At 46.4% G+C, this 26,631-nt stretch overlaps 3 protein-coding genes across 8 annotated transcripts in view; 2 read left to right on the forward strand and 1 right to left on the reverse strand.

Annotated features, from left to right (window-relative positions):
• Positions 1-4,935, reverse strand: part of Iqcg (IQ motif containing G) — a 36,026-nt gene extending 31,091 nt beyond the window's left edge. For 2 of the 5 annotated variants that reach the window (XM_023704776.1, XM_004644583.2), the window contains exons 1-3: positions 4,768-4,935; positions 2,880-2,946; positions 881-1,133 (exon numbers count right to left, since the gene is read on the reverse strand). In XM_023704776.1, coding sequence (XP_023560544.1) covers positions 881-1,133; positions 2,880-2,887 — 261 coding nt within the window. In that variant the 5' untranslated portion in view covers positions 2,888-2,946; positions 4,768-4,935. Of the gene's footprint in view, positions 1-880; positions 1,134-2,879; positions 2,947-3,214; positions 3,236-4,070; positions 4,405-4,767 lie in introns of those variants that run through there. The other 3 variants (XM_023704774.1, XM_023704775.1, XM_023704773.1) reach the window with 3 other exon arrangements.
• Positions 4,936-5,200: 265 nt separating this feature from the next.
• Positions 5,201-8,594, forward strand: Rpl35a (ribosomal protein L35a). Of its 2 annotated transcripts, none has more exons than XM_004644558.2 (5): positions 5,201-5,248; positions 5,930-5,973; positions 6,156-6,308; positions 7,407-7,551; positions 8,507-8,594. In XM_004644558.2, the coding sequence occupies exons 2-5, from the start codon at positions 5,963-5,965 to the stop codon at positions 8,528-8,530; spliced, it is 333 nt and encodes a 110-aa protein (XP_004644615.1). In that variant the 5' UTR covers positions 5,201-5,248; positions 5,930-5,962; the 3' UTR covers positions 8,531-8,594. The 2 variants fall into 2 exon arrangements, with proteins under 2 accessions (XP_004644615.1, XP_023560545.1); XM_023704777.1 differs by lacking the exon at positions 5,201-5,248 and adding an exon at positions 5,262-5,513.
• Positions 8,595-12,218: 3,624 nt separating this feature from the next.
• Lmln (leishmanolysin like peptidase) overlaps positions 12,219-26,631 on the forward strand; it is a 47,857-nt gene continuing 33,444 nt past the window's right edge. The window contains 6 exon segments of the mRNA XM_004644559.3: positions 12,219-12,231; positions 12,234-12,448; positions 18,039-18,136; positions 20,062-20,092; positions 21,480-21,562; positions 22,326-22,443. Coding sequence (XP_004644616.3) covers positions 12,219-12,231; positions 12,234-12,448; positions 18,039-18,136; positions 20,062-20,092; positions 21,480-21,562; positions 22,326-22,443 — 558 coding nt within the window.

The following is a 26,631-nucleotide window of genomic DNA, read 5'->3' on the forward strand; positions in this document are numbered from 1 at the left end:
GCAGAGCAGCGTGTACAAGGTAGCGTGGTTGTTACACTGTATTCTTTAGGAAACAGTGACAAGGAAATAAAATTGAACACACTGGGGCTGGTGAGATGGCTCCGTGGTCTAAAGCACCTACTTAGAACAAGCTCAGCAAAGCACAGGGACTGCTGTTCAGTCCCCCAGCACCACATGCCAGCCAGCCCCGCCCCCTGGTGAGCTGAGCTGCCCCTCCCACAATAAAATAAAATTAAATTAAAAAAAAACTTTAAAAAAATAAAATTGAACACACTTTTTCTTCCTTTTTTTTTTTTTTTGTATTTTAGTACTAAGTCTATAGGGTCTCGCTACGCAGAGTGGACTCGTAGTGATCCTATTTTTCAGCCTCCCAAGCACTGGGATTACAGGCATGCACCACCATGCCCAGACTCAGTCACTGTCTCAGTGTGCCCCAGGTGCTGGGTGGGCAGGGCATGCTGGGGACTGAGTCCGTGTCCCTGAGCCTGCCTAAGCAGGCTCTTTAATCCACTGAGCTATCTGGCTGACCCTTTTGTTTTATTTGAGACAAGGTATCACTATGCAGCCCAGGCTGGCCGTGAGTGTATGGTAATCCTCCTGCCTCAGCCTCTCTTGTGCTGACCCCAGGTATTCCCATACACAATTATATTCAGAATATTTTCTGTCTGAGGTTGGTTGCACAATGGGTATGGAGCCTGTCGGTGTGGAGGGCTGTGTGCATTGTCTTTCTTTGATTTCAACCAGGGCCTCTGTGAATACCACCACTGACCACACGGAGCACAGGGTGCAGATGTTCCAACAGCCTTTATCAGAGACAGGGCTGGGCCAGGAGCCTGCTGGACCTGCTGGAGGGAGGCTGGGGACGTCAGTGCGCACTCACCACACCCACCGGCGCTGCGCTCTGCCTCCGCTCCAGTGGCCACGGCATGATGTAGCCCAGAATCGACAGCTGGTCACCCATGTCCTCCAGCACCACAGAGACCGTCAGCACCTCCAGCAGGGATAGCGCCACTTTGGCCTCAGGCTCCTCAGCTGTGGCTGCTTCTTCGGCCACACTGGGTGGCTCACCTGTTACCAGTGCCATTGCCTCAGGCCAGGCTTCTGGAGGCGCTGACAAGGCTTCCAAGCTGTCTCTAAAGAGAGAATAGAGAAAAGATACATCCACCAGCAACATTCCAGTGTGAAACTCAGAAACACAGGCAAGCCAGGCGAAGGGGCGCATGCCTGGCAATCCTAGCACTGGGAAGGCAGAGGCAGGAGGATTGCTGTGATTTCAAGAACACCCTGGGCTCCATAGTGAGTTCAAGGTCAGTCTGAGCTCCATAGTGACACCCCGCCTCAAAAAAACAAAAAAAACCAAAAAAAACCCCCTAAAACATTAACAACAACAACAAAAAGAAAGTAGGAATTTACATGGGATTCTTTTTTTTTTTTCCTTGTATTTTAGGGAAGGGTCTACAGGGTGTTCAGGGCCTTACTACTAGATCGAACTCATAGTAATCTCTCTGTTTACAGCTTCCCAAGAGCTGGGATTACAGGCACATGCCACCATGCCCAGTCTCAATTGCCAGCTCAGTGCACCCCCCAGGGGTGAAGCCAGCATGGCAGGCCTGGGGATCGAACCCCCGGCCCCTGAGCCTACTTGCAGGCACTTTAATCCTTGTATGGGATTCTGATAAATACCATTTACCTTTCTAGACCAAAGGCCAATAACTTATTGTTTCATAAAGATATGTAGCTCCTGCTGGGTGTGGTGGTACACCCCTGAAACCCCAGCTACTTGGGATGCTGAGGCAGGAGGACCACAAGTTTGAGGCCAGCCTGGGCAACTTTTGAAGCCTTGGTCTCAAAAATAGAACAAAATTTGGGGCCAGGGAGATAACTCAGTAGAACAAGTGTTTGCCTGGCAAGGGCAAGGGCCTGAGTTCAATCCCCAGTTCCAACAAACAAAAACAAAATTGTTTTTCAAAAGGGCTAAGGATGTAGCTCAGTGGTACAGTGCATGCTTAGCATGCCTGAGCACTGGGTTCAAATCCCAGCACCAGGAGGAGGCAGGAGAAGGGAGGGAGTGGGAGAAAGCAATGAAGATCCATCCTATTTAGCTATGCTTACTTTGTATTTCTTTTTTTTTCCTTTTTCTTCTCTCTCTCTCTCTCTCTCTCTCTCTCTCTCTCTCTCTCTCTCTCTCTCTCTTTTTTGCAGAACCAGGGATTGAACTCAGGCCTTTGCACTTGCCAGGGAAGCACTTACTCCACTGAGCCATCTCTACAGCCCCAGCTGTAGAGAACAAGATTGACCTTGTTCTCCAGCCATATCTTTAAATGCAACCAGAAGCATCTGGTTACTGAGAAACATGAGGTGACAGTGGCCCCCAAGCAGCACAGGCCCTTGCTTGCTGAGATTTCTGCCCTGGTGCTCTTGATACCCCATGTAGAGTGGAACTCAAGTGTAACCAGGAGACCACTGTGAGGGTAACCGTGGGACTTTCAAAGCTGGGAGACAAAAGCTGCAGCAGTTTCCTCTTGTTGGCTCCACTCCCTCGTTGGGGGCAGCCTGGACACCCATGTCCAGGACACCCAGGCAGCCTTGCCCTGTGTTGTAGGGGACAAGTCCAGTCCCGTCCTCTGCCACTGAGCCACTGGAAGCCACCTGGGCCAGCAGGTCCCTGTGGCCACAGCCCTGGGTGATGCAGCCTTGGGGAGAGACTGCTGGAAGCAGACCCAGAACCAGGCTGTGCTGCTCCCAGCCTGACCCATCCGAACTGCATGCAGCGCTACACACCAGGGTACCTCATTACACAGCAGTGCACAAGTCTGCACAAATTCACACCGGCAGAATTAAACCTATATGCACAAAATACGCTGGGATTCTGAACGTACTCTTCCATTCTTCTGTAGTTTCGTCAGCCTCCACGGGATGTTTGCAATCTCACGAAAATGTAGTCACCTGAAATGAGGAGACATTGAGATTATCTTAGGGCTGCTGAGTGATGTTCCAGTTATTTCTATCCTTTTTATCATTTTTGTTGTGTTTTTTGAGACAGGGTCTTGCTATGGAGCTCAAGCTACCCTTGAACGCAGTACAAAGCACAGGCTGGCCTCAAACTCCTGCCTCAGCCTCCAAAGCACTGGATAGCAGGTGTGCACCACCATGGTCAGTGCAAAGCCTTTTCATTGGGACAAAAAGAGTTGCAGAGCTGGGGTTCAGCCCCCATCTTGCTTAGTGTGGCTGGTGTCCTGGGGTGGAAGAACCACTGGTAGCCTGGGATGCAGGTCTCTAAACAGCAGCTTAATTACTGGTCCACCTTGGGGGCTGGGGATATGGCTCAGTAGAATAAGTGCTTGCCTGGCAAATGCAAGGGCCTCAGTTCAATCCCTGGTTTCGCCAAAAAAAAAAGGGCTGCACCTAGGCCAGCCATAGTGGCCCATGCATGCAGTCCCAGAAGCACTCCAGAGGCAGAGGCAGCAAGACAGCCATGAGTCAGACGGCAGCCTGGGCACACAGTGAATTTGAGGCCAGCTTGAGCTACTACAAAATGAGACCCTGTCTTAAAATAACAGAAACAAAAATGTATTGATTTAACAAAAGTATTGTTAAGTATCGATTTAACAAAACTGCAGACACGCACTCATCATGCCTCGTTCTAAGGTGCATTAATATCCAATGTGAGTTTAGCATGGTTCATTGCATTCTCATTTTAATTAATAATCTCTATACAACAGATATATGCTTTTCTTCTTCTTTTTCAGCACTAAGACTTGAGCTCAGGGCATTTGCACCTAGCCACATTGCCAGCCTTTTGTTTTGAGACAGGGTCTAGCTAAATTAACTAAATTGTTAATTTGCCCAAGCTGGGCTCAAACGGGATCCTCCAGCCTCAGCCTCCCAGAATTCTGGGATAACAGGCATGCATTAGCATGTCCAGCTTATCTATCTCTCTCTCTCTCTCTCTCTCTCTCTCTCTCTCTCTCTCTCTATATATATATATATATATATATATATATATATATATATATTGCCTGTTTGAAATATAATGTATATGCATCTGTTTCATAAAACTGTGGAGTCACCCTTGCTCTTACCCACCAGCAAACCCTTGGCACTCAGAATCCCTGCTAGTCATGTAGTCTCGACCGCCATCTCTCGGCAGGATCCCGAATCCTAAGCGATCTTCAAAAACAGTTCTGAAGATAAAACTTCCTCCTGTGAGATGAGTATTTACCCGAGGGAAGAACAGATTGAAGAACTCATTTTTTTTTGGGGGGGGGTGTGTTTCCGTCTTGAGGTTCGAGCCACACAAGGGCGGCGCCTCTTCCACACTCCCTTTTAGAGACTGTGGTTAAGGCTGGTCTGGGAACTTGCTGGTCTGGGAACTTGCTGGTCTGGGAACTTGCGATCCTCTTGCCTCTGCCTCCGGAGTAGCCGGGGATCGAACTCAGGATCATGCGCTTGCCCTGCAGGCGCTCGAGCCGCTGAGCTATCTCCCCGGCCCGTACTGGCTTCTTTTACCCTCCCTCTCTCTCCCCTCTCGCTTCTCCCCCACCTCTTTGAGACAAGGTCTCGCTGTATAGTTCAGACTAGCCTTCAACTCACTACATAAGCCCACACTGGCCTGGAATTGCTGGGATCAAGCGATTCTCCCGTTCCAGCCTCCTGAGTAGAAGCTTAGCAGAAGCTGGGACCACAGGCGCGCACCAACACGCCCCGCTTTTAAGTAATTTCTTTAAAGAGATAAAAGAGTAAATAAGAAAAAAGAAGAGCTCCTGCCTTCCTGCTCCCACTTCTCTGCTTGCTAGGACAGGATCCGAGAGTCCGCTCGGTCTACTTCAGTGAGGAAGAAAGAAAGACAGTCCTGTGTTCGCGTAACGGCGTGAAATTCTCGATCCTGCAATACCTGTCAGCTATAGCCCGGAAGTCCGCCCCGACCAAGCTAAACTGTTGCTATAGCAACGTACAACTTTTTTTTGAAGGGGACCTTTTCCTCTCCCATCTTAGTTGGCTACCTTATTGCCTCTCTCAATTTTCATATACTACATGTTGCTGAATATTTTAGCTGAAAGGGCTTTGGGAAAGAACTGTAGGCGTGTTATTAAATCTGGCTTATTTCAGCTCGAAGACGTTTTCTGTTGCGTGTTTTTCCGGCCTTCGCGGAGGATGTCTAAAAGGGAGCGGGGCGGAGAGGTTTTTCCCATAAGGCCACGCGGCGGGGCTTCGTCTTTCTTTTTCCGCCATCTTGGAGCCTGGGGAGGTGAGGGGGGCGCCCGGTGTGGGAGTTGGGGGCAAATAAGTGGGGTTGGTTAGCTCATATACCGCTGCGAGGCGCTGGGGCGGCTCGCAGATTCTGCCAGCCGGTGATTTCTGAAGATTCCAAGAGCAGGGAGGACGGGATGGAGGAGATGCAAGGCAGATAGAGCGGGGCCCCGATACTGGGAGAACGAGTGGCCCGGGTAGTCGGAGTTGGTTCTTGGAGGGAGTGAAGCAGATGCGCGTCGTCTGTCCGCATTGCCCAGGCGGTAGTGGCTCCTGATTTTCCCACAACTCTGTGTCCACATTCTCCAGCTTTCCCCCCCACACCGTTTTTAAAAACCTTGTGTGCTTTTGTCAGTTCCATAAATCTTTTAAAGTTAACTTGGACTGCCGATAGCGGCATGATCCTTCGGGGTTTCTGCCGAAAGTTGTAGTAATTACACTACGCTACCTTGGCACTTCGTTTCGTCCTCAGTTTGCAGTCTGCTAGCTGTCGCTCCAGTCGTTCTCTGTGGTTTGAATGGGTTGTCAGGCCGTGCTTCTGATGTAGGTGCTGGGGCACGACCCACGGTTCTCCAAGCCAACGCGCAACGCTGGTCAAGAAGGGATTTACTTGACAGACTTAAAAAGCAAGAAGTTGCAAGGGGAGAAGCTTAGTACTAAACTGAGTCTTTTATTTCAGACCCGCCGGGAACAGGACTTCTAAAAGGCAAATATGTCTGGAAGGTAAGCGTTTTAAATATAGTTGCCTTGTTTTTTAATTCAGTGTAAATCTCAGCTTGAAATTGGGAAAATATATGGTGTTTGGGGAGCAGTTATTACAAGTAAAATTTTACTGGTGGTTTGTTGAAGGAAAACTGGATCTTTTTAATAGCTATGTTTAATGTCACGTATTTTGTGTGTTTTAGACTGTGGTGCAAGGCCATTTTTGCTGGCTATAAGCGGGGTCTCCGGAACCAGAGGGAACACACAGCTCTTCTTAAAATTGAAGGTGTTTACGCCCGGGATGAAACAGAATTCTACTTGGGCAAGAGATGTGCTTACGTGTACAAAGCGAAAAAGTAAGTTTACACCTTATTAGGCTTTGAAATTTTTACTCTTATCTTCTCAGTTCTTTTGTTGAAAGCCTTTGATAAAATGGCACTGTGACTTTTGTGGGTATTTGGCAACCGTGTAAAGTTAAGCAAGATTGTTAGCTTTTGTGGGTAGTTTTGGGAAGAATAATCTTGAATACTTAGAAAATTACAGCTGTTGTTTCAAGGAAGGAGGTCCTACTGTTCATTTAAATTCTTTGTGGTTTTTATATTTTATACATGGCTTTGACATGTTACGTTTCTAGAACATTTATCTACCCCCACACCTCGAGTTTGAACCCAGGACCTTGTGCAACCTGTATGTGTTTCTACCACTGATTTGTACCCTGGCCCGGAATCTTGTTCTGTGGTACACACTTGGTTGGCTGGCATGCTCAGGCCCTGGGTTCAGTCCCCAGCTCCTCCAAGAAGTCTGGGGAGATATTTTAATCCTTCCCCTCCTTTGCCAGCCAGAGTATTCCTTTGAGATTAGAAGTGTGTGTACTTTGCTTAAGCTCTAGTAAACTCCAGTATTCATTCAGTCAAAGGCAAAGCTGTTAAGACACTTGGAAGAAGCTATTCATGAGGCTTCCATGTTTCTGCTATAATCCCAGTGAGAATTTGGCACTTGGTATCTGGCTGGTCTCACCTTGGAAGCAGTTCCTTTTTGGTTCTTTAGCTGTGTCTGACCTGGTTATTTCCTAGTAATTGATACTGTATCTAAATTAATGACACTGCAGACATTAAGTTTGTGGGATGGTTCTAGGTCGGTAACCAGGGATAAGCAACTAGTCTAGAGGTCATAAAGAATTTTATCAAACTATTATCAGCAGCTTGAGTTCTCATTTCTCTTTTTTTAAATTTTTTTTTAATTTTAAGATCTTTTATTTATTTATTTATTTAATTTCATTTATTTTGTGTGTGTGGCCAGCTCAGCCCACCAGGGGGCTGGGCTGGCTGGCATGTGGTGCTGGGGGATTGAACTGTGGTCCCTGTGCTTTGCTTAGCTTGTTCTAAGTAGGTGCTTTAGACCACTGAGCCATCTCACCAGCCCCTCATTTCTCTTCTTTCTACCTTTAAAATCAGCAACACAGTGACTCCAGGTGGCAAACCAAACAAAACCAGAGTGATCTGGGGAAAAGTAACTCGGGCCCATGGAAACAGCGGCATGGTTCGTGCCAAGTTCCGAAGCAACCTTCCTGCTAAGGCCATCGGACACCGAATCCGTGTGGTGAGTGCAGAATGAGCACTATTAGCAGTATGAGCCTCTGTTGAGTCAAACTGAAGCAAAAAGGGTTGGGTTGTGGACCCCCCCCCCCCATTGTGATTGTGAAGTGAAACTAGTCAATTGTGCTGCAAAGTCAGTGACTATTGTATAAATGAGTATCATAGAACTCTGGTTCCTTTCATGTTAAAGGGAGGCGTTCTCTGTGGTGTCCTATAGCAGAGTAGATGTCAGCTTATTTTCTACATTGAACAAATGCTTACAATCCCACATATCTGGAGTTTGGCACAAGTCTTGAGGCCAGATGCAGAGGTTTTCTTCAGATAACTAGCTTTTTCTTTAGTTAGGGCCTGTTTTAGGTAGTGATATTTTTTTTATTTTTATTTTAGGGAAGGGTCTACAGGGTGTTCAGGATCTCACTACTTGATCAGACTAGTGATCTGCCTGTTTACAGCCTCCCGAGAGCTGTACACCATGCCCAGTATCAATTGCCTTCTCAGCCCATAGATAGTGATTTTGGAACTGTGGGGTACTGTGTTTTGTTTTTTGAGACTGGTCTTGCTATGTAGCCCAAGCTGGCCTTGAACCCATGGTGATCCTCCTATCTCAGCCTCCCAAATGCTAGAACTACAGGGATACCTACCACACCTGGCAACCGTGGGGCACTGTTGAAGCCTGTGTACAGTTTATGTTTGTCATGAGATTTATAAACTCAGTTATTAGAAAGTGCTGAAGTAAATGTACTGTGTGTGCTTGTTTAGGTGTGTAGGCCCTTAAGCATGTTCACCTAGAAGACAATTACAAAAACTTGGCTCTCTTGTTGCCATAGAATGAGGATTTGATTTGATGCTGTTCCTGGATGAGTAAGGAAAGGAGAGTTAACCTGTACCAGGGTGCTGAGTAACATGGGTAAATTTGTATGTCACACTTGCCTAATGTTATGTTCTTCTTTTTCCCCTAGATGCTGTACCCCTCAAGAATTTAAACTAACGGAAAATAAAAGTGCATTTGTGCTCTTGTATTTTTTTAAGTGGCTTAAAAAACTTACTGTTCTGAGTTACGTTGCCATATGGAGAGTGTCCAGTATTTGCAGGGTACGAGGAATTGAGAAAAACTTCAGTGGTCATGCAAGGGCAGTTATAAGTATTTAGAAGATAATAAAGGACTTGCTGTGAGTGCCTGCACAAGTGCAGGTTGGGGAGGTTAAACCTGCTTTCGGGGAGGCAGAGTCACTGAAATGTCTTTAGGAGCTGGGACTGTGGCAGCTATAACTGCTGGGCAGCAGTCTGGTGGTCCTGGTTGCATGTGCAGCACTGCAAAAAAGAAAACCTAGGGCTAGGGAAATGGTTCAGTAGAATTAAGTGCTTGCCTGGCAAGCCTGAGTTCAAAACCCTGGTTCCACCAAAAAACCCTGCAGCAACGTGCAGTGGGCTGTGCTTGTTCAGTGCACACTGGTGGGGGGTTCAGTGGAAGTGGGAAGGGTTGAGGGTTCTATTGCTGGTGTTTGCAAGTTCATTCAGGTAGCAAGGGCATGTCTTTTTTTTTTTTTTTTTTTAACAGAACCAGGGATTGAACTCAGACCCTTGCGCTTGCCAGGGAAGTGCTTATTCTACTGAGCCATCTCCCCAGCCCAAGGGCATGTCTTTGGGGGGGTGTGATTGGCCAAACCACTTCACTCCTGGCAGAACAGTGTGAAGTTGAAAGTGTCATGACACCACCTCAGAAAATAGCTCCAGTGGCCTGGGCCAGGCAACACAGCCTGTATTCTTGAGGCTGAGGCAGGGGGATCAGTTCGAGGTTGAGACCAGCCTGGACTACTTACTAAGCTCAATGCCAGCCTGAACAGCATGGCAAGACCCTGTCTTGGGAAAAGGAAAAAAGGCTTCAGGACTGGGAATGTGACTTGGTCCCTTGCATGCACAAGCTCTGGGTTCCTCAGCACCAAAAACAAGCCCACCTCCAGACTCGTTGCTTTCCCTGGCTTTACTTTTTTTTTTTTTTTTTTAATCGAGAATTGAACTCAGGACTTTTTGCTTTTCAGAACTTTTCACTTACACTGACTGAGCTATATCCCTGGTTTCCTTTTGAGAGGTTTCCTAGGCTGACCACAGGTTCAATATCCAGCTTCAGCATCCCGAATTGGGTTTATGTGTATGTGCTCTAGTACCAGGCTTGCTTTTGATTTTTTAATACACAATATGGTGCCAATTGAAGCATTTTAGTACGTTACAAGTGTATGCAGGGCTCCAGAGCATTGAGAATTTGGTATTTGAAAAAATCGAGTATAGGGTATCAGTGAGAGTGTAGATTACTTGATGGAGTAGCAGCTGTTTTAACTTTTATTTTGTGCTGGGGTTGAGCGTGGGACCTTGTGCTTTGTCAGGCAGGCACTTAACTAACCTACATCACTGGCCTTCTTTTAAGTCTTTAAATTCCACTAAGGTTACCTGAGAATGAGACTTGCCAACCAGCTCTTTAAAGACTTGAAACTTGGGTTTTCTTGTCAGAAGAACTAACTTGGTAGAAATTTAATGGAGGAAAGACGTTGGAGAGCATGGCAGTTCTAAGAATGGTTTGGCATAGTTTCCATGGTAGCAATTGTCTGATTAATGGAAATGAACTTGGATCTGTACCAGGTTCATTTTTAATACATCCTCAAGGCAAAAAGGGGATTGGAAGGAGCTGCAGATTGGGGCTTTTCATCAATTATGTTTAGATCTGTGTTGTCATGAATCACACTACCAGTTGAAATTTTGTTTAGGAAACCCTAAGGAATTGTGTTTGGAGAACCTTAGGTTCGAGGGCAAGAAATGCTTGGGCCTATGCTGGTGAGATTTAGTTCTCCAAGAACCCAACAGTCCCTGCTATTTTTCTTTGTACCAGTTAAGCAGATGTGATAGGCAAAGCTTTTTTAAAAAGTACTTCTTGGGCTAGGGAGATAGCTCAGAGGCATAAGCACCTACTTGGCAAGCACGGTCCGCAGTTTGATACCTGGCCCTGCTGTGCTGGCCCTGGAACCAGGCGTGGTGTCACATGCCTATAATCCCAACACTTGAGTTTGGGGCAGGAGGCTTGCTGTGTGTTTGAGATCAGCTTGGGAGCTACAAAAGTGAATCTAAGGCCAGCTGGCCTGTCTCAAAAAATCCCTGTTGGTGAGCATCTGAAATCCCAGTACTCTGAAGGTTGAGGCAGGATCGCTGTAAATTCAAAGGCAGCTTGGGCTACACAGCAAGACTGGCTTGAAAAAAACAAATGGAACAAAATACTGCCTATGTAAATAAAACTACAAAATACATGTAGAAGAGCTTGGCAGCAGCTCAGGAAAGAAAAGTCTTAGAGATGCTTGTAGTTACTAAAATTAGGCCATTTAGTGTGACAGAAAATGATTGGGAAATATAGCTAACACTGGGGATATAGCTCTGGCACAGTCAAGCACAAGGTCCTGACTTGATTACCAGTTCAAAAAATTTTTTTAGGCTGTAACAGCAGAAATGGGAGTCAAGCTTAGCACTTGGAGTTTTAAGTGGACTCTATAAATATTAATGGGAACTGCAGGAGAATAATAGAGGCTTTTGCATCCTGGCTTTCACCACTGACTTGGGCACTGCGAAGTTGGGGAGCCAGGAGGTGTTTTTATTGGGCAAAGGCGAATTGGGTAGGGTGGTGGCCCTGGTAGTGACCTTGAGGTTCTGGGATCCTTGGCCCCACAAAGTGAACTCCGTGAAATGTCTAGGGTGTTAGACTGTGGACTCGTCTAAAATGGCAGACACTTAACACCTGGGCTAGGTAAATAGAGAAGGAATCTCAGTGCCTGTCACGTTTATGGGAGGTAAAGTCCCAGTATTTAAACATCTCACCGCTGATAGCTTGTGAGCAATTTCATTTTTAGTATATTTGCAGCAAGTCCTGGGTCCGAGTATTTTGTGCTTTGTTCTCGCAGTGTGAGCACATCACTGAGCTACATGTTCATTTCATTCCGCTCCGGGCTTTCATTCTTGTGGACCCCAGGGACAGCTGACCTAGTTTGTAGTTCTTCATAGCGCCTGCCTCATGGCCTAGTTTTTCGTTTTTTTCTTCTTTTTTTTAAACCGGGAATCGAACTCAGGACCTTGTGCTTGTTAGGCTCTATGCTATAGAGATACACATCTGAACCCCCTCATAGCCTAGTTTTGAAGGCCGTTTCCTTAACGGTCAGGATCCATTCATCTTGCCAGTTAAGGAGTTCTAATTATTAAAGGTAAAATAGTAAAGAGCATAATTGGCTTAGGAAATAGTTTTGATTAAATGGGACTAAAATCGGTGGCGCAGAAGAAAATAGGTTTTGCTCGCTTTCCACATGAAGCCTACGATGGAAGCGCTCGCAGCTGCCCACGGGCCCGCCTGAGTACCCGGCAGCCAGTGATCGCCAAGCTGCTGGATGAATGAACTGGCCGGCTGCCTGCGTGAAGGCGCCCACCCACCGCCATCGCCGTGCCCGCCGCCGGCCGGTTCCCACAGCCCACCCCGCTGCGGCGCGGACGTCGCTTATTGGCCCGCCGGGCGAGAGTGAGGGACCTGGGCCTCCGTGGTGCACGTGCGAGGATGCCAGCCAATCGCAGGCGACTCCCGCTGGTCCGCACCGCCCCAGGCGGCGGGGCGGGCGGCGCGGGCGGCGCGGAGGCGTCACGCGCACCATGGTAACGACGCTTGGCCGAAGATGGCGGCTGGGCGCGAGCTGGTCGGCGGAGCGGGCCCCGTGGGTCCAGGCCCCGGCCGCCCTCGCCGGCGCCGCAGCGGATCGCTGTGGGTCCGCGGTGTCCTGCTCCTGCTGGGCGGGTTCCCGGCCGGCGCCGCGTCCGCGTCCGTCTCCGTCTCCGTGAGCAGCTCCCCGCTCTGCCGGCACCACGTCCCCTCCGTCAGCGAGGTAGGGCGGAGCGGGCCGGGAGGTGAAGTGGGGCGGGGGTGATGGAGCAGGGCCTGGAGGGGAAGCGCCCTCCCGCGGAGACAAGCCCTGAAGGGTGGGACGCGGGCTCACGCCCTGCTCCCTGCTTGGTGGCCCCGCTGTCCCCGAGGGGAGGCGGCTGCCCCAAGCAGCATTTTCCAAACTTGAGTGTGTAGGGAGTCGTCCGGCCGCAGCACTTGTGAAACCGCAGCCCGCTGTCCTGCGCCCGCCTTGGAACTCAGGTCTGGTCTGGTCGCAGAATCAGTCATTCACGTTCCAGCTGGTGCTGGTGCTTGCCTGAGGCGCACATTTTGGGAATCGCTGGCCTAAAAATTGGGGAGACTTTGACTGGTAGGAGAGCCAGACAAAGGCGCTGGAAGACTAGTTAGGTTCTCTGGAGACATTTCAGTTTATTTTCAAGTTATTTTAGCACCTCCCTTGCTTACTCTGGCGGCTCAGTCCTAAAAATTCCTGCGACCTTCCGTCTACACGTCTTTCCTAAACTATCTCAGTTTCATGTTTAAGTGTCAGCTCGGAGGCAGCCGGTGAAAACCCCAGCCTCTCCCGTGAAACCCCAGCCCCCAGCTCCTTCGACTCCGCAGGACGTCTTCTCTGTCCTCTCTCCTGGCCCTCCACCAAGTCCCAGCTTATTGTTCAGGCTCCACTTGTTTCTGTCTTTAAGTTGTAACGTTACTTGGGGCAGGGTGTGCGTTTTACTCTTTGATTCCTTTGCTATTCTTAGCTCAGAGGTGGGTTCGCAATAATCTCCCTTTTTCTGTAAAAGAGAGGAGGTGACCCAGAGCAAGGCTGCATGCTGTGCCCGGCTTTGTAATTGGTCTCACTGCATTATCAAGTAAGATTGATGTACAAATTTTTAGTTCAGCCAAGAGTCAAAGTGCACTCATTTCTGTGGTACTTTCCACAAGTGCTGTATGCATATTATTCATAACTATGTGAGCCAAAAGATTAAGTTTAAGGTGAGGTGTATGCTTGTATTGTGTCTTTGATCATGACGCTGCATTTTCTTTCTTTTTCAGAGACAGGGTTTTTCTGTGCAGTTCAGGCTGGCCTTGAGCTCACTTAGTAACCCAGGCTGGCTTCCAGTGATCCTTCTGCCTCATCCTCTTGAGTGCTGGGATTACAGGGATGTGCCACCACAGTTGGCTGATGTTGCATTTTTGCTGAATTCTTTAAAACAGGGGAGGAAAAGAAGAAAGAAAGAAAGAAAGAAAGAAAGAAAGAAAGAAAGAAAGAAAGAAAGAAAGACGGCAAAGCCGTGCATTTTTGTTAAAATAGGGTCTTGTAGTCCAGGCTGGCCTTGAAATCTTGAAACCTCCTGTCTTAGCCTCCAGAATGCTGGGTTACAGACACACCCCACCAGGCCTGGCCATGCCCCACTTTTTTTTTTTTTTTTTAATTTAGATTAAAATAGGAGAAAGCAGTTCAAACATGTGCAAAATCTTTGTATGCTTTCGTGTCATGCCAGAAGAAGGGCTGGGCATGCAGGCAATAAAAGTTTATCAGTAGTGCTTTTGCACACCTGTGATCCCAGTACTCTGGAGGCTGGCGCAGAAAGATGACTGCACATTCAAGGCCAGCCCAAGCTACATAGTGCGTTCAGAACCAAACTGGACTGCATAGTGAGACCTTGTCTAAATAAAATAAACAAAAAGTTAAGAATTTACAACAGACAAGGAATATGGTATAGGAAAGCCAAGAACTTAATGTAGGCTGTAAGGTCCACTGTCAAGAGGGTCAGTGGGCCAGTTTCTGGGAGAGGAGTCTTCTGGGTCAGGGGTGAGAGGTGGGGTTTTTACAAGGCACCAAAGATGGGGGGAGAGGTCTGCAGATATAGGGAAGTGTTGGCAGATGCGGGTGTCTTAGCAAGATTTTCAGGGCGTCTTGTCTGATTAGTTGTTCTGGGTACCTGGACTGTCACTGAAGTTGTCCATCAGTTACAAATTGTCAAGGCTTCTTGCTTAGGCTTTAAAAAGGCTCATCCGGTTCAGATAAAGCTGTGCGTGTGTTTTAACCTTTTTGGGAAAAACACAGCATTGGCTTGGAGGAAAGGGTGTTTTGTGTATCTACGATCCTGTGCTGCTTCCTTCGACCTTGTAGTGTAGTGCCTGTGACTGTCCAGCACATTCCAGCAGGAGTGTGTCAGCTAAGAAGCCTAGATGCTGAGAATTTTACCTTTTTGTTACCACATTTAGTAGCTGTTTATGGCTAGCAGCCTCTTTGCTTTTTGGAGATGACCATTGTGAAAATTCTCCCCCCCCCCCTTTAATTTTATTGAGAAATAGTGATGAGATGGTTTCAAAACAGGTTACTAGAACAGTTACAATAATTAATACATTGCACATTATTGTCTTTCTAGTAGTTATTCATAGTACAAGATGCAGACGTGATATCTTTTCTAAAGTTAAAATTCTTATTATGAAGCAGGAAAATTACTGATACTTCTGCCCACTATATTTCTGTGTGCCTCTTGGCAGAATTAGCTTAGTAGTGAAAGTACTTAAGATATTAAAGACAAGCTGTTTAAAGTTCTCCAGAGTTCTCCCTAATCTATTTCCTAGTCCTTCACAGAATCTGTGGTAACAAGTCGCCCTTGCTACTCTCTTTGCTTTAGCCTGGACAGGTGTAGTGAGAACTATTACACACATGCTGGGCTACAACCCTTGTAAATTCTACAGGAAATTACTGTAACCATTTTTAATTTCTTTTCTTGTGATGGTGGTGGTAAAATACAAAACACTGACTTACTTTACTTGCTCTGAACTAAAAGTTAAAGATGTTTTTAAAAATTCTTAGCACGTACATCAAAACAAGAATAGTATGATGAATGGAGTGGATCTGTCATCTGTCTTTAATACTTGCCAACGTTCTGACATTTTCTTGTAAAGTGAGTTCAAGACAAGCCTGAGTTACATAGCACGACCTTTTTTCCAATAAAAACAAAACTCGAAATCAAAATCTGTGTTCAAAAAATAGCAAGTATTCGCTTTGTTTAGAGGAAAGGAAATGTAGGAGAAAGGAAGGAAATGTAGGAGTAGTTTTTGTTCTTTCTCCTCTTCATTTTTTTCCCCTTTGATTTTTTTTGAGACAGGCTCTCACTCTCTAGTGCAAACTGACTTTGAACTCACTATGTTGCCTCTTCTGGTCTTAAGCTCACGGCAATCCTCCTGTCTCAGCTTCCTCAGTGCTGGTTTTACAGATGTGTGTCACCATGCTCAGCTGGGAAAAGCATCTTAATAAAGATACAATAAACACTTTTTGTGCATTTATTTATTGTCAGTCAGTTATGTACATTAACTTGTACTGTAACTGTCCTACACACACGAAAAGCTGGTCACAGAGAAGTCGGGCGCCTTGGCAGAGACCCAGGGCCTGAAGGGAGCATGGAGTCTGGCGGTGAGTCCAGGATGCGACTCTAACCACAGCTGCTAGAGGGCGCTAGAGATGAGTGAAGGACTCAGACCTGTTTCTGGCCAGGGCTCGCTTAGCAGCTGCGCAAGCCGAATTTGATTTGATCCGCTCCCTGGGTCTCCTAAAGCAACAATGAAACTGTTACTTGGAGATTATGTAGCCCAGGCTGGCCTGGAATTTGCCCTAGTCTTCCTGCCTCAGCTTCCCAAGTGCTGGGATTTCAGGCCACCTGGCTTTGTAGTTTTTTCTATAAATTCTAGTTTTGTTGTCTTCAGAAAATGACAGGAAAAAACTAGAAGTATCTTAAATTACTTTTAAATGTGGACAAAAACTTATGAAACAGTGTTTCTGCCATTCACATTGGTGTACACCTCTAATCCTAGTCTTTGGGAGGCTGAGGCAGGAAGCTTATTTTATTTTATTTACACTATGCAGTTCAGATTCGTAGTGATCCTCCTGTGTCAGCCTCCGCATCGCTGGGATTACAGGCACGCATCACCATGCCCTGTTTCAGTGGCTGGCACTGCTTCCGGGGCCAGCATGGCATGTGGTACCGGAGGTCAAACCCAGGTCCTTGTGCTTGCCAGGCATGTGTTTAGACTGCTTATCTATCTCTCCAACCCCAGAGGCAGAAAGTTTGCTGCAAGTTCTAGGCCAGCCTGGACTACATACTAAGCTCAAGGCCAGCCTGAACTACTTAGCAAGACCTTGTCTCAAAAATAAAAGTAAAAAATAAAATGAAAAGAAATTTGGTTGATTTATTTCAACTTTGGATTTCATTTGGTTAAACAAATGGGTATATTTCATTATATGTAAATTGTTATTATTTTTTTTAAACAGGTGTCCCAAATGGGTTGCCAACAACTCCATCTCCCAAAGGAAGCTTTATAGAGCAAAAATAGGAGGGGTGCAGTGTGGGCCAAGATTATGATCAACCAATAAGGTTGCAAGTGTAGTTCCCTAGGTAGTATTGATCCAGTGGTAGGAAGGGCATATGGGTGACGTCATTAACCTTGGTCAATAATCTATAGTCTTAGTCTTGTCTTGAGTCTTAGTGGGTGGGAAAGCATTCCCCCTCCCCCCAAGTAATGGAAGATCTCAAAAGGGTGACACCAGTAATTTCCTTTTTTATTTTTTATTATTTTTTGTGGCTGGCTCAGCAGTCCTGGGTGTGGGGCTTATGTAGCATGTGGTGCCAGGGATCTAACCTCAGTCCCTGCACTTGCCTAAGCTTGCCTAAGCAGGCACTTTAGTCTTCTGAGCTATCTTGCCATCCCCAACACCAGTAATTCCAAGCTGGGCTTCATTCCTTAGGAAGTATGTGAATCTGGCCATTTTGACTTTAGTCTTAGATCTGGCTTCAGCCACAGTCCTGATGTTTTGTCTTCTGCACTAAGCCCTTGAGGGCCCAGCCCTGTCTGGCTGCCTACAATATATCTACCTAATTTACCTGACTGTAAAGTTCCCACTCTGAAGTGGAGAAGGGGTGTAGTTTCCATCTGGCTGCTTCCAGCTGAGATGGGGGGGTCAGTGTAGGGGAGACTGCAGTCAGGGGCCTTCTCCCGAGAGTTAATCTAATAAGGGAACTTGGCTGAATGGCATGTTGCAGCTTAGCAGTTATGAATGCCCTTCCCGAGGTCAATCTAGTGAGTCCCAGTAAGAGGCGTCCGGCACCTTTGTTGTTGGTTCCATCTGCAAGATCAAGTGGAGTTTGGCAGTCTCGATGCTGTAGGAGCCTCTAGAAAGTTTCCTTTGTATGCTGTGTCCTTACTGACCATGGAGAACTAGGGCCAAAATACTGGCTGCCTTCTTAGCAGCCTTCTTAACTCTTTGTAGTTTTAGTCTCTAAACTTCTTCCAAGCATCTCAGTGGGACCTCCAAGGTGATAGAGGGAAAGTGCTAGCTGTCAGGTATGCCGAGTTTGTGTTCCCCAAAGCTGAAGAGTGAATGGTAAGGAACAATGGAGGTTAAGAATAGGAAAATTCATTGGAGGAAAAAAATGGAGACTAAGGAATGGGGAATAGGAGCAGCTCCTGAGATGTAGGAGGGGAGGGGGCCTGAATGTGTTGTCCTAGTATATGTAAATTTTACCTCAATAAATATGTACACCTTTAATAACTTTTCAAATCTATTCCTTTAATAGGTCATAAATAAGGTTCATCTTAAGACAAATCATGTTGTAAAGAGAGGTGTTGATGATCATTTAAGAATCAAGACTGTCTATGATAAAAGTATTGAGGAGTAAGTATGCTATTACTTTGTCATCTTTTTATTATTTGTTTTTTAATGTATTTGGTTACAGACTCTCACTATGCAGCTTGGACTCGTGATCCTTCTGCTTTCAGTCTCCCTGGTGCTGGGATTACAGGTGTGAAACACCATGCCTGATCTCAGTGGCCTACTCAGTGCCTCTGGGGGCAGGGCTGGTGTGGCATGTGGTGCTGGGGATTGAACTGTGGTCTCTGCACTTGCCTAAGTGGGCGCTTTAATCTGCTGAGCTATACTGCTGGCCTGTCATCTTTTTTATTGTCATTCTAAATAGCAAAGATTTTTTGGGCTAGGGGTGGTGGCACATGCCTGTACTCCCAGCACTCAGGAGGCTGAGGCAGGAGGATTATTGCGAGTTTGAGACCAGCCTGGTCTACAGAGTGAGCTCAAGGCCATCCTGAACTGCATAGGGAGACCCTGTCTCAAAAGACAAAGAAAGAAAGGGAAAGGGAAGGGGAAGGGGAAGGGGAAGGGGAAGGGAAGAAAGGTTTTTAAGTTTTTTGCCTTTTGAGACGGGCTCCCTATGTATCCATAGTGGCCTTCAACTCACTGTGTATCCTGGGCTGGCCTCAGCTCACCATGTGCTGGGATTACAGGTATGTGCCACCAGGCCCAGTTTAAATATTAAAGGTATTTTCATCTGTTGCCTAAAGTAAAAAAGACCAGATGTAGAACTGCACCTCTTGGTACATACCTATAATCCCAGTTACTTGGAAGCCTGAGGCAGGAGGTTCATACACTTGAGGCCAACTGCCAAGTTTACAAGATCCTATTTAAAAAAAGAAAGAAAAAGGGCCGGAGAAATAAGGAGCTCATTGTTAGAGAGCTTGCCTAGCACATATAAGGCCCTCAGTTCAGTCTCTGGTATCAGAAGAAGAAATCCATAGATGGAACTAAAAAAAGGCTAGAGTAGCTTTAAAATGAAATTAAGCTGAAAATGATTTTAGTGTTTGAAAAGCTAAAGTGCCTGAAAAGGATTAAGGTCAGTGTGCTGAAAACGATTTAAATAGAGCACGTGTACGTCTGTGATCAGTAGCATACTAGAAATCACCTGTCAAGAAATACTTAGGGAAAAAAAAGTGCTTAGAGAAGGTAGGAAGGACTAATATAAACCAAGATTTTTTTTTTTCTTTTCTTTTTTTTTTCAGTACCAGGGATTGAACTCAGGACCTTGAGCTAGCCAGGCAAGCGCCTATTCTTCTGAGCTATCCTCCCGGCCCCTAAACGAAGATTTTAGAAGTTCACACATTAGTAACCAGTGAGATACACAGCCTAATTTTTATGTATTCCAAGGACTCCAGAAAATGGATAAATTATCACCCATTGTGGCACAGGCCCACAGTCCCAGTATTGGGAAGGCTGAGGCAGGAGGATTGCCATGAGTTCAAGGCAAGCTTGGACTATAGAGTGAGACCCTGTTTCAAAAAGACCAAACCAGGGCTGGGAAGATAGCTCATAACTGCCTGCCTGTCTGGCAAGCACAAGGTGTTTTTTTTTTTTTTTTTTTTTAGCAGAATATATTTATTGAGGGAAAGAAAGCTCCTGTCTAAGAGAGGGACAGGAGGGGGGCCCAAGCGGGTTAAGCGGGTTGTTCCCCAAGTACAAGGTCTTGAGTTTGATCCCTAGTACCAAAAAAAAACCAACCAAACCAAACAGGAAGTGGTGCAATCGTTTGTGAGAACATTAGGTGCCTTCATGAGTGAGTGGCCAGCTGCATCCACTGGCTGTGGCCAGAATCTCTCAGGACTCGCTGGGTGGGGAGACTCCAGATTTCCCAGGATGGGCTCAACCCTGTGACCCTGCGGCCTGCCTGCGGCAGTTCTGGGCTCACTGGTGCGGGCAAGCAGGTAGATGCAGGTGGACACTGCCATGCTTACCTGTCCTGTTGTCCTCTGCAGGTTGCTCCCCGAGAAGAGGCACCTTGTGAAGGTGAGGAATGCAGCCCAGCGTGCAGCCTTGAGACAGGCGCCTCTCTCCTCCGTAGACTAGCCTCGCGTGGGCCCTAAGTCAGAGACGTTGGAGTGGTTGTTTCGTCCCTGGGCTGACTAGGCTGTACCCTGCCGAGGCTGTGCTGCTGTATACAACAGTGTACATTCATTGCCTCCTTGTATAATTTGACATTAAGTCTGTCCATCTTCTTGTTTTTCAAGCTTTGTGGGAGTAAGGCATGCTGAGGGTGAGTGAAAAGGAAAAATTTTGAGAGAGCAAGATGGTGGCACACGCGTCTAACTCCAGCACTCCACCGGTAATCCCCAGTTGGGAGGCTGAGGCAGCAGGGTGATCACAAGTTTGAGGCCAGCGTGGGCTACATGGTGAATTCAAGGCCAACCTGAATTACAGAGCCAGATTCTGTCTCAAGAAACAAAAATTCAGGTACTCCAAGAGGTTGAGGTAGGAGGGTCACAAGTTTGAGCCCATCCTGGGCAGCTCGATGACTTAGGGAGACCGTCTCCAAATAAAAAATAAAAAGGGGTAGACAGATACCGGTCTGTGTAAAAGGCCCTGGCCTGAACCCTCAGTACCTCCAAAAACAAAGACAAATGAAAATTAGAAGTAGCTCAAGTGGCCTCGTTCTCTTTGGGACTCTTCATCCTGAAGATGGATGACCTGATTGTGTGATTCCCCTGAGTGGTTTGTATGGGGATGACCAGTATAAGTATGAGCATGTTCTATGTTTGAGTCTGGAGAGTGCATGTGAAACTGGGTTCGGGGTGGGGCGCAGAAGTTGGATTATTTTAAGCATAGGATTACCTTAGTATTGACCACTTTAATGCTGGAATCTCAGCCTTAAATTTGAAGCAGTGTAGATGAATAGTTGCGATCTCTCCCCTCTCCCCTCTGCCCTCTCCCCTCTCCCCTCTGCCCTCTTCCCCCTCCTTTTCCCCTCCTCCTTCTCCCCTCCCCCTCCCCCCCTTCTCTCTTCTCATCAGGACAGGGTCTTGCTATGCAATTCAGGTTGGCCCTGAGCTATGTAGCCCAAGCTGGCCTTGAACTCACAGTACTCCTGCCTCAGCCTCATGAGTGCTGGGATTACAAGTGTATGCTACCATGCAGTAGTTGAGATTTTTGTCTCTCATTGCTTATAGAAATGTGAGCATGGAATAGTTTCAGTCTGCTCTCAACCTGAGCTCAGCAAGAAATGAGGGCTCCCCATCCCCCCCTTCACGCCATCCCTTTGCACCGCTGACTGCTGCTTGCCTAAAGTGGGAGCTTTGGTTTCTTGTGCTCAGGTCTTGGTGCAGCCACTTACTTGTGTAAGCATCATCAATCTCTTGATACTCATTTGACTGGGTTTGTGTATGCAATTTTTATTTAGAACAAGCTTTTCCCACAAGCGATTTCCTACTTAGAGAAGACGTTCCAGGTCCGCAGACCTGCAGGCACGATCCTGCTCAGCAGGTAGGTGGTATCATGTTGCCTACAGCTTGAGGTGTCCTCCTGTCTGCCCTCTCTGCAGCCCCTGGGCCGCTGCGCACTGTTGCTCTGTACTAGGACGTTGTGCTGTTTCCTTTCAGAGACCAGGCTGCAGGATGTTCAGAAAGGAAGGAAAAGCCCCTGCCTGTCACCCTTCTGCCCTGATTTTCTGTGGTGGGGCCTAGTGGATCTTTTTGCCAGTGTTATCCTCTGTTCCTTCACACTCTTCCTCCCTCCAGTACGTGCTACTCTGTTGGCTTTATGAAGTATTTGAGATGGGCGTGGTGGCACACACCTATAATCCCAGCATTTAGAAGACCGAAGTATGAGGATCACTGGAAGTTTGAGGCCAGCCTGGGCTGTGTACTGAGACTCTGTCTCAAAACACATAGGGCCGGGGCCAGGGGGATGGCTCAGTAGAATAAGCACTTCCCTGGCAAGTGCAAGGGCCTGAGTGCAATCCCTGGTTCTGCAAAAAACAAAACAAAACACAAAGGGCTGGGGATATAGCTCAGAGGTAGAGTGCTTGCCTCACATGCACAAGGCCCTGAGTTTAGTCCCCAGTAACACACACACACACACACACACACACACAGCTAAATTCCTTTCTCAGAGTAATGGCCTGGCTGAATTATTAACCATTGTCAGTGAAGTAACATTGTCGCTCCCGCTTCATGACTGTGGCCTAACTAATGTGAACTGTTCTTCTCTTTCTTTTGCAATCCAATGTGGTGTACAAACAACCCAGACAATGTGCCACCAACCAGTACCTGAGGAAGGAAAATGACCCTCACCGCTACTGCACTGGGGAGTGTGCGGTGCAGACCCGGTGTGGCCCTGTGGTGGTGCCCGAGGAGCACCTGCAGGTGAGCGCCCCTGGCAGCACTGTGTGGTTGTGCTCTGCCTCAGTTTGTGGTGCTGGGTGGAGCATAGGGCCTAGTCAGTGCCAGGAGTAGCTCAGGCTGGCCGCAAACTTGAGTTCGCCTGCTTCAGCCTCCAGAGTAGCTGGGATTCCAGGTGTACACCACTGAGCCTTGCCCAGCAGTACTTCTATATAACTGTGGTGGAGACGTTGGATCTGTTTCATCAGAATGTTTTTAGAGTTAAGTATAAAGGCATAGCAAGCTCGCTCCAGAAAGCTGCCACAAATGGGAGGGCTAGTCTCGTTCCGTCACTGGTTTCTCAGGAGCGTTTAGAGACATGAGGGCATCCTCTAGGACAGGGCTGTCCATCCTATTCCTTGGCCCTTTTTCTGTCCTTTTAAGTTCTGTGCATTGACTCCAGGCCTCCTGAGGGCTGGATGAACACTCTGCTCCTGAGTCCCAGCACAGCCCACAGCTGTTTAAAGGGCGTTTGATACCTCTTCAGATAAAAATGTCGTGTTGAAACCCAACCTAGAACATTTTCCTATAAAAATACTAGCAAATAGCCAGAACCATTGGCAGGTGTCAGTATGTTCTATATTGCAGCCACTCTGGAGGCTGAGGCAGGATAACTTGAGCCCATGAGTTGAAGACTAGCTGGGTTAGGGCAGGGGAGATGGCTCAGTGGAATAAGCACTTCCCTGGCAAGTGCAAGGGCCTGAGTTCAATCCCCAGTTCTGCCAAAAAAAAAAAAAAAAAAAGACCAACTGGGGCAACATAGCAAGACTCTATCTCCAGAAGGAAACAAGAAGAAAAAACGAACCAACTAATGACCATTTCATATATTTCAAGCTTATTCTTTGGAGAAGTACCAGTGTGTCTAGCCTAAAAAAGACGATAGATGGGACAGCCATGTGATGGAGCACTGTGCAGTTTGTAAGGACTGAAGTAAGCATTTATTGATGTGGAAAGATGCTTACGGTCTTAAATAATAAAAAAAGGTTACAAATGCATATGTATAATTAGCTAATTTATTTAAAAATGTACAGACTTTCATGTGATTAAAACTTAGGAAAAAGCTAGAGAAATACACATTAAGAATCTGGATATAGGAGCCAGGCATGATGGCGCACACCCATAATTCCCGTACTCCAGAGGCTGAGGTAGGAGGATCACTATGAATTCCAGTGCCAGGCATGGTCGTGCACTGCTGTTAGCCCAGCACTCAGGAGGCTGAGACAGGAGGATCGTTGAGAGTTTAAGACCACCCTAGAGTATGAAGTGAGCTCATGGCCAGCCTCAACTGCATACAGAGACCCTGTCACAAACAAACAAATACAAAAATAAAAAAACATAGAATTAGATTTCTTTCAAGATTTTCAGTAAAGGCTTTCACAAACCTTTACGTTGGCACCAGTATGATTTGGTTCTTTCTTTTCTCAAATTCCTTGAGTGGGTAATAGGCATATTTAAAAATTAAAGCAATCTGTTAATTGCGTTCAGCTCTTTTCCTACCTCTCTCCATTCCTCCCTGATACACCATTCCTCCCATGAACCCATGCCTTCTCACTGGGCTTTTTTTCACTTGGTGATAGGGTCTTCGTAAGTCATATGAACTTGTGAGCCTCCTGCCTCAGCCTCCCAGGTGTGTACTACCACACTCAGATTTCTGTAGGTATTTTAAGAAATTTAACAAATTCCTTTGCCCTTTTTTTTCAAGGTATTATGTGTTACTTTTAATTTTTCTTGACTTCAAAATTCTGTTTCCAACCATCCGAAAGAATGCTTAAAAAGTATGCTGCCTGGGCTGGGGTTATAGCTCAGCAGCATAAGCTCCTGCCTGGCAACTGCAAAGTCCTGGGTTCAGTCCCTGATACAACAAAAAAATGAGTATAGTGCCAAGTATTTTAGATTCAAATGTTTGAGTTTAAAAATTATAAATATACGAGTCCATGAAACAAAAGTAAACAGTGTATATTTTGTTAAAGGAAATGAAAATTTCTGAGTTTAACTTTCTCCACAAGCTTTCAAGATTTTTTTTTTTTTTTTGGTCTTTTTGAGACTGAGCTTCACTGTGCAGCTCAGACTGGGCTTGAACTCACTTTGTAATTTATGGATTTTTCTTTTTTCATTTATTTATTTGTTTGTTTTTCCATGTATTTAGTACTGGGTCTACAGTACTAAATTATTTAAAAATGTACAGACTTTCATGTGATTAAAACTTAGTACTGGGTCTACAGTGTTTCACTATATAGGACTTGTAGTGATCCTATTTTCAGCCTCCCAAGCGCTGGGATTACAGACTTGCGCCCCGAGCCCAGTCTCAATTGCCGTCTCAGTGCGCTCCAGGGAGCATGGCCAGCACGGCACAGCAGGGATCGAAACCCGGCCGCTGTCTCTGCCTAAGCAGGCGCTTTAGTCTGCTGAGCTATCTGACTGGGCCATCTTTTTAAATTATTCTTAAGACATGGTCTTGCTGTGTTGCCCAGGCTTGGCTCAAGCTCGCACATCTTCCTGCCTCAGCCTCCTGTGTGCTGGGATTATAGAGGCACAGGCCATCACTCTTGTTTACTGATTTTTCTAATTACAGTTTCAAAATTATTATTGCTTAGAAACTTTGATACAAGAAGCTTTCCAAAAAACAAATGTTACAAAGTTAGGTTTATTTGGGAACTAGAAATCAATTAATATACTACTAAGAGAGAAAAACAAGCATAACATAAGGAGGTGGCTTTAGGTTTTTTTAGTTTAGTTTTTTGTTGTTGTTGTTGTTTGTTTGAGACAGGGTCTCACCGTGTAGTTCAGGCTGGCCCTGAGCTCACCATGTAGCCCAAGCTGACCTTGAACTCAACAGCAATCTTCCTGCCTCATCCTCTAGAGTACTGGGATCACAGGTGTGTGCCGCTGAGCCTGGTGGCTTTAACTTTTAACTTAGGTACTTCTATATTATCTAAGTTTTTAAGAAGATACACTTCTTGACAGTGGGAAATATATTTCCATTCAGTAACTTTTAAAATTAGTTTGAAAGTATCTATAGATTCAAAAGAAATTGTAGCTTCCGCCACAGCAACCATTGAAGAACGGTAGCCATGGCCCTCCGCTGTCCATGGCTGTGGGCCTCAACAAGGGCCCCAAGGTGACTTAAGAATGTGAGCAAGCCGAGGCATTAGCCGCTGTCGTGGACACCTCATCAAACAGTTTGTGCAGGACATGACCTGGGAGGTGGGTGTGCAGCTTTGCCTCCTATGAGTGGCACGCCATGGAGCTGCTCAAGGTCTCCAAGGACAAACTCACCTTTAAGTTCATCAGGAAAAGGGTGGGGCCACACATCCGGGCCAGGAATAAGCATGAGGAGCTGAGCAACATGCTGACTGCCATGAGGAAGGCAGCTGCCAAGGACTGCATCCATCTGGAGTAAAGCTTTGCAGAAATTTAAAAAATAGAAAAAATTTTTAAAAAGGAAATTGTAAAAAGTCACAAATAAGCTGAGCATGTTGGCATACCCTGTAATCCCAGCACTCAGGAGGCTGAGGCAGGAGCATTGCTTCTAAATTGTGGGCAGCATGGGCTACATGGAGTTCAGGGCCAGCTGAATTACACAGTGAGGCCCTCTCTCAAAAACAAGCAAGTAAGCAAGCAAACAGCTCCAAACAGGATGTTGCTCAGTGGCAAAGTGCTTTCTTTACCATGCCTGAGGCCCTGTGTTCTGTACCAAGAGAAAAAGGCTGGGGCGATACCTCAGTGATCTAAGTGCATTCCAGGCAAGCGCAAGGATCCAGGTTCAATCCCTGGTACCAAATGCCATGTTGGCCCTGGAACCCCGGGTGCACCATGCCAGCCACCAAAACTGGGCATGGTGGCACATACCTGTAGTCCCAGTGCTGGGGAGGCTGAGACAGAAGGATCACTACAAGTCTGAGCTGTGTAGTGAGCCCCTGTAAATGTTAAATAAATAAATAAGTGATTTTAAAATAAAAAAGAGAAAAAAGGGTTTTTTTTCATAATTTGAGAAAAAAGTTTTGTATAGAGAAGGAAGTCTGTTTACTTGGTTTCAGGGTTTCAAACCTTTCCTGTTTCTGTCTTTTGTTTATCCTAGTTGGTTGACCTTTATAAATGACAGTTGGTAACTTTTCACCAAGATTATTTTGTTTTTTTTTTTTTTAAATTTTTATTTATTTATTTATTTGAGAG

This window comes from Octodon degus, unplaced genomic scaffold, assembly GCF_000260255.1.
Source record: "Octodon degus isolate 3935 unplaced genomic scaffold, OctDeg1.0 scaffold00203, whole genome shotgun sequence".
Lineage (NCBI taxonomy): Eukaryota > Metazoa > Chordata > Mammalia > Rodentia > Octodontidae > Octodon > Octodon degus.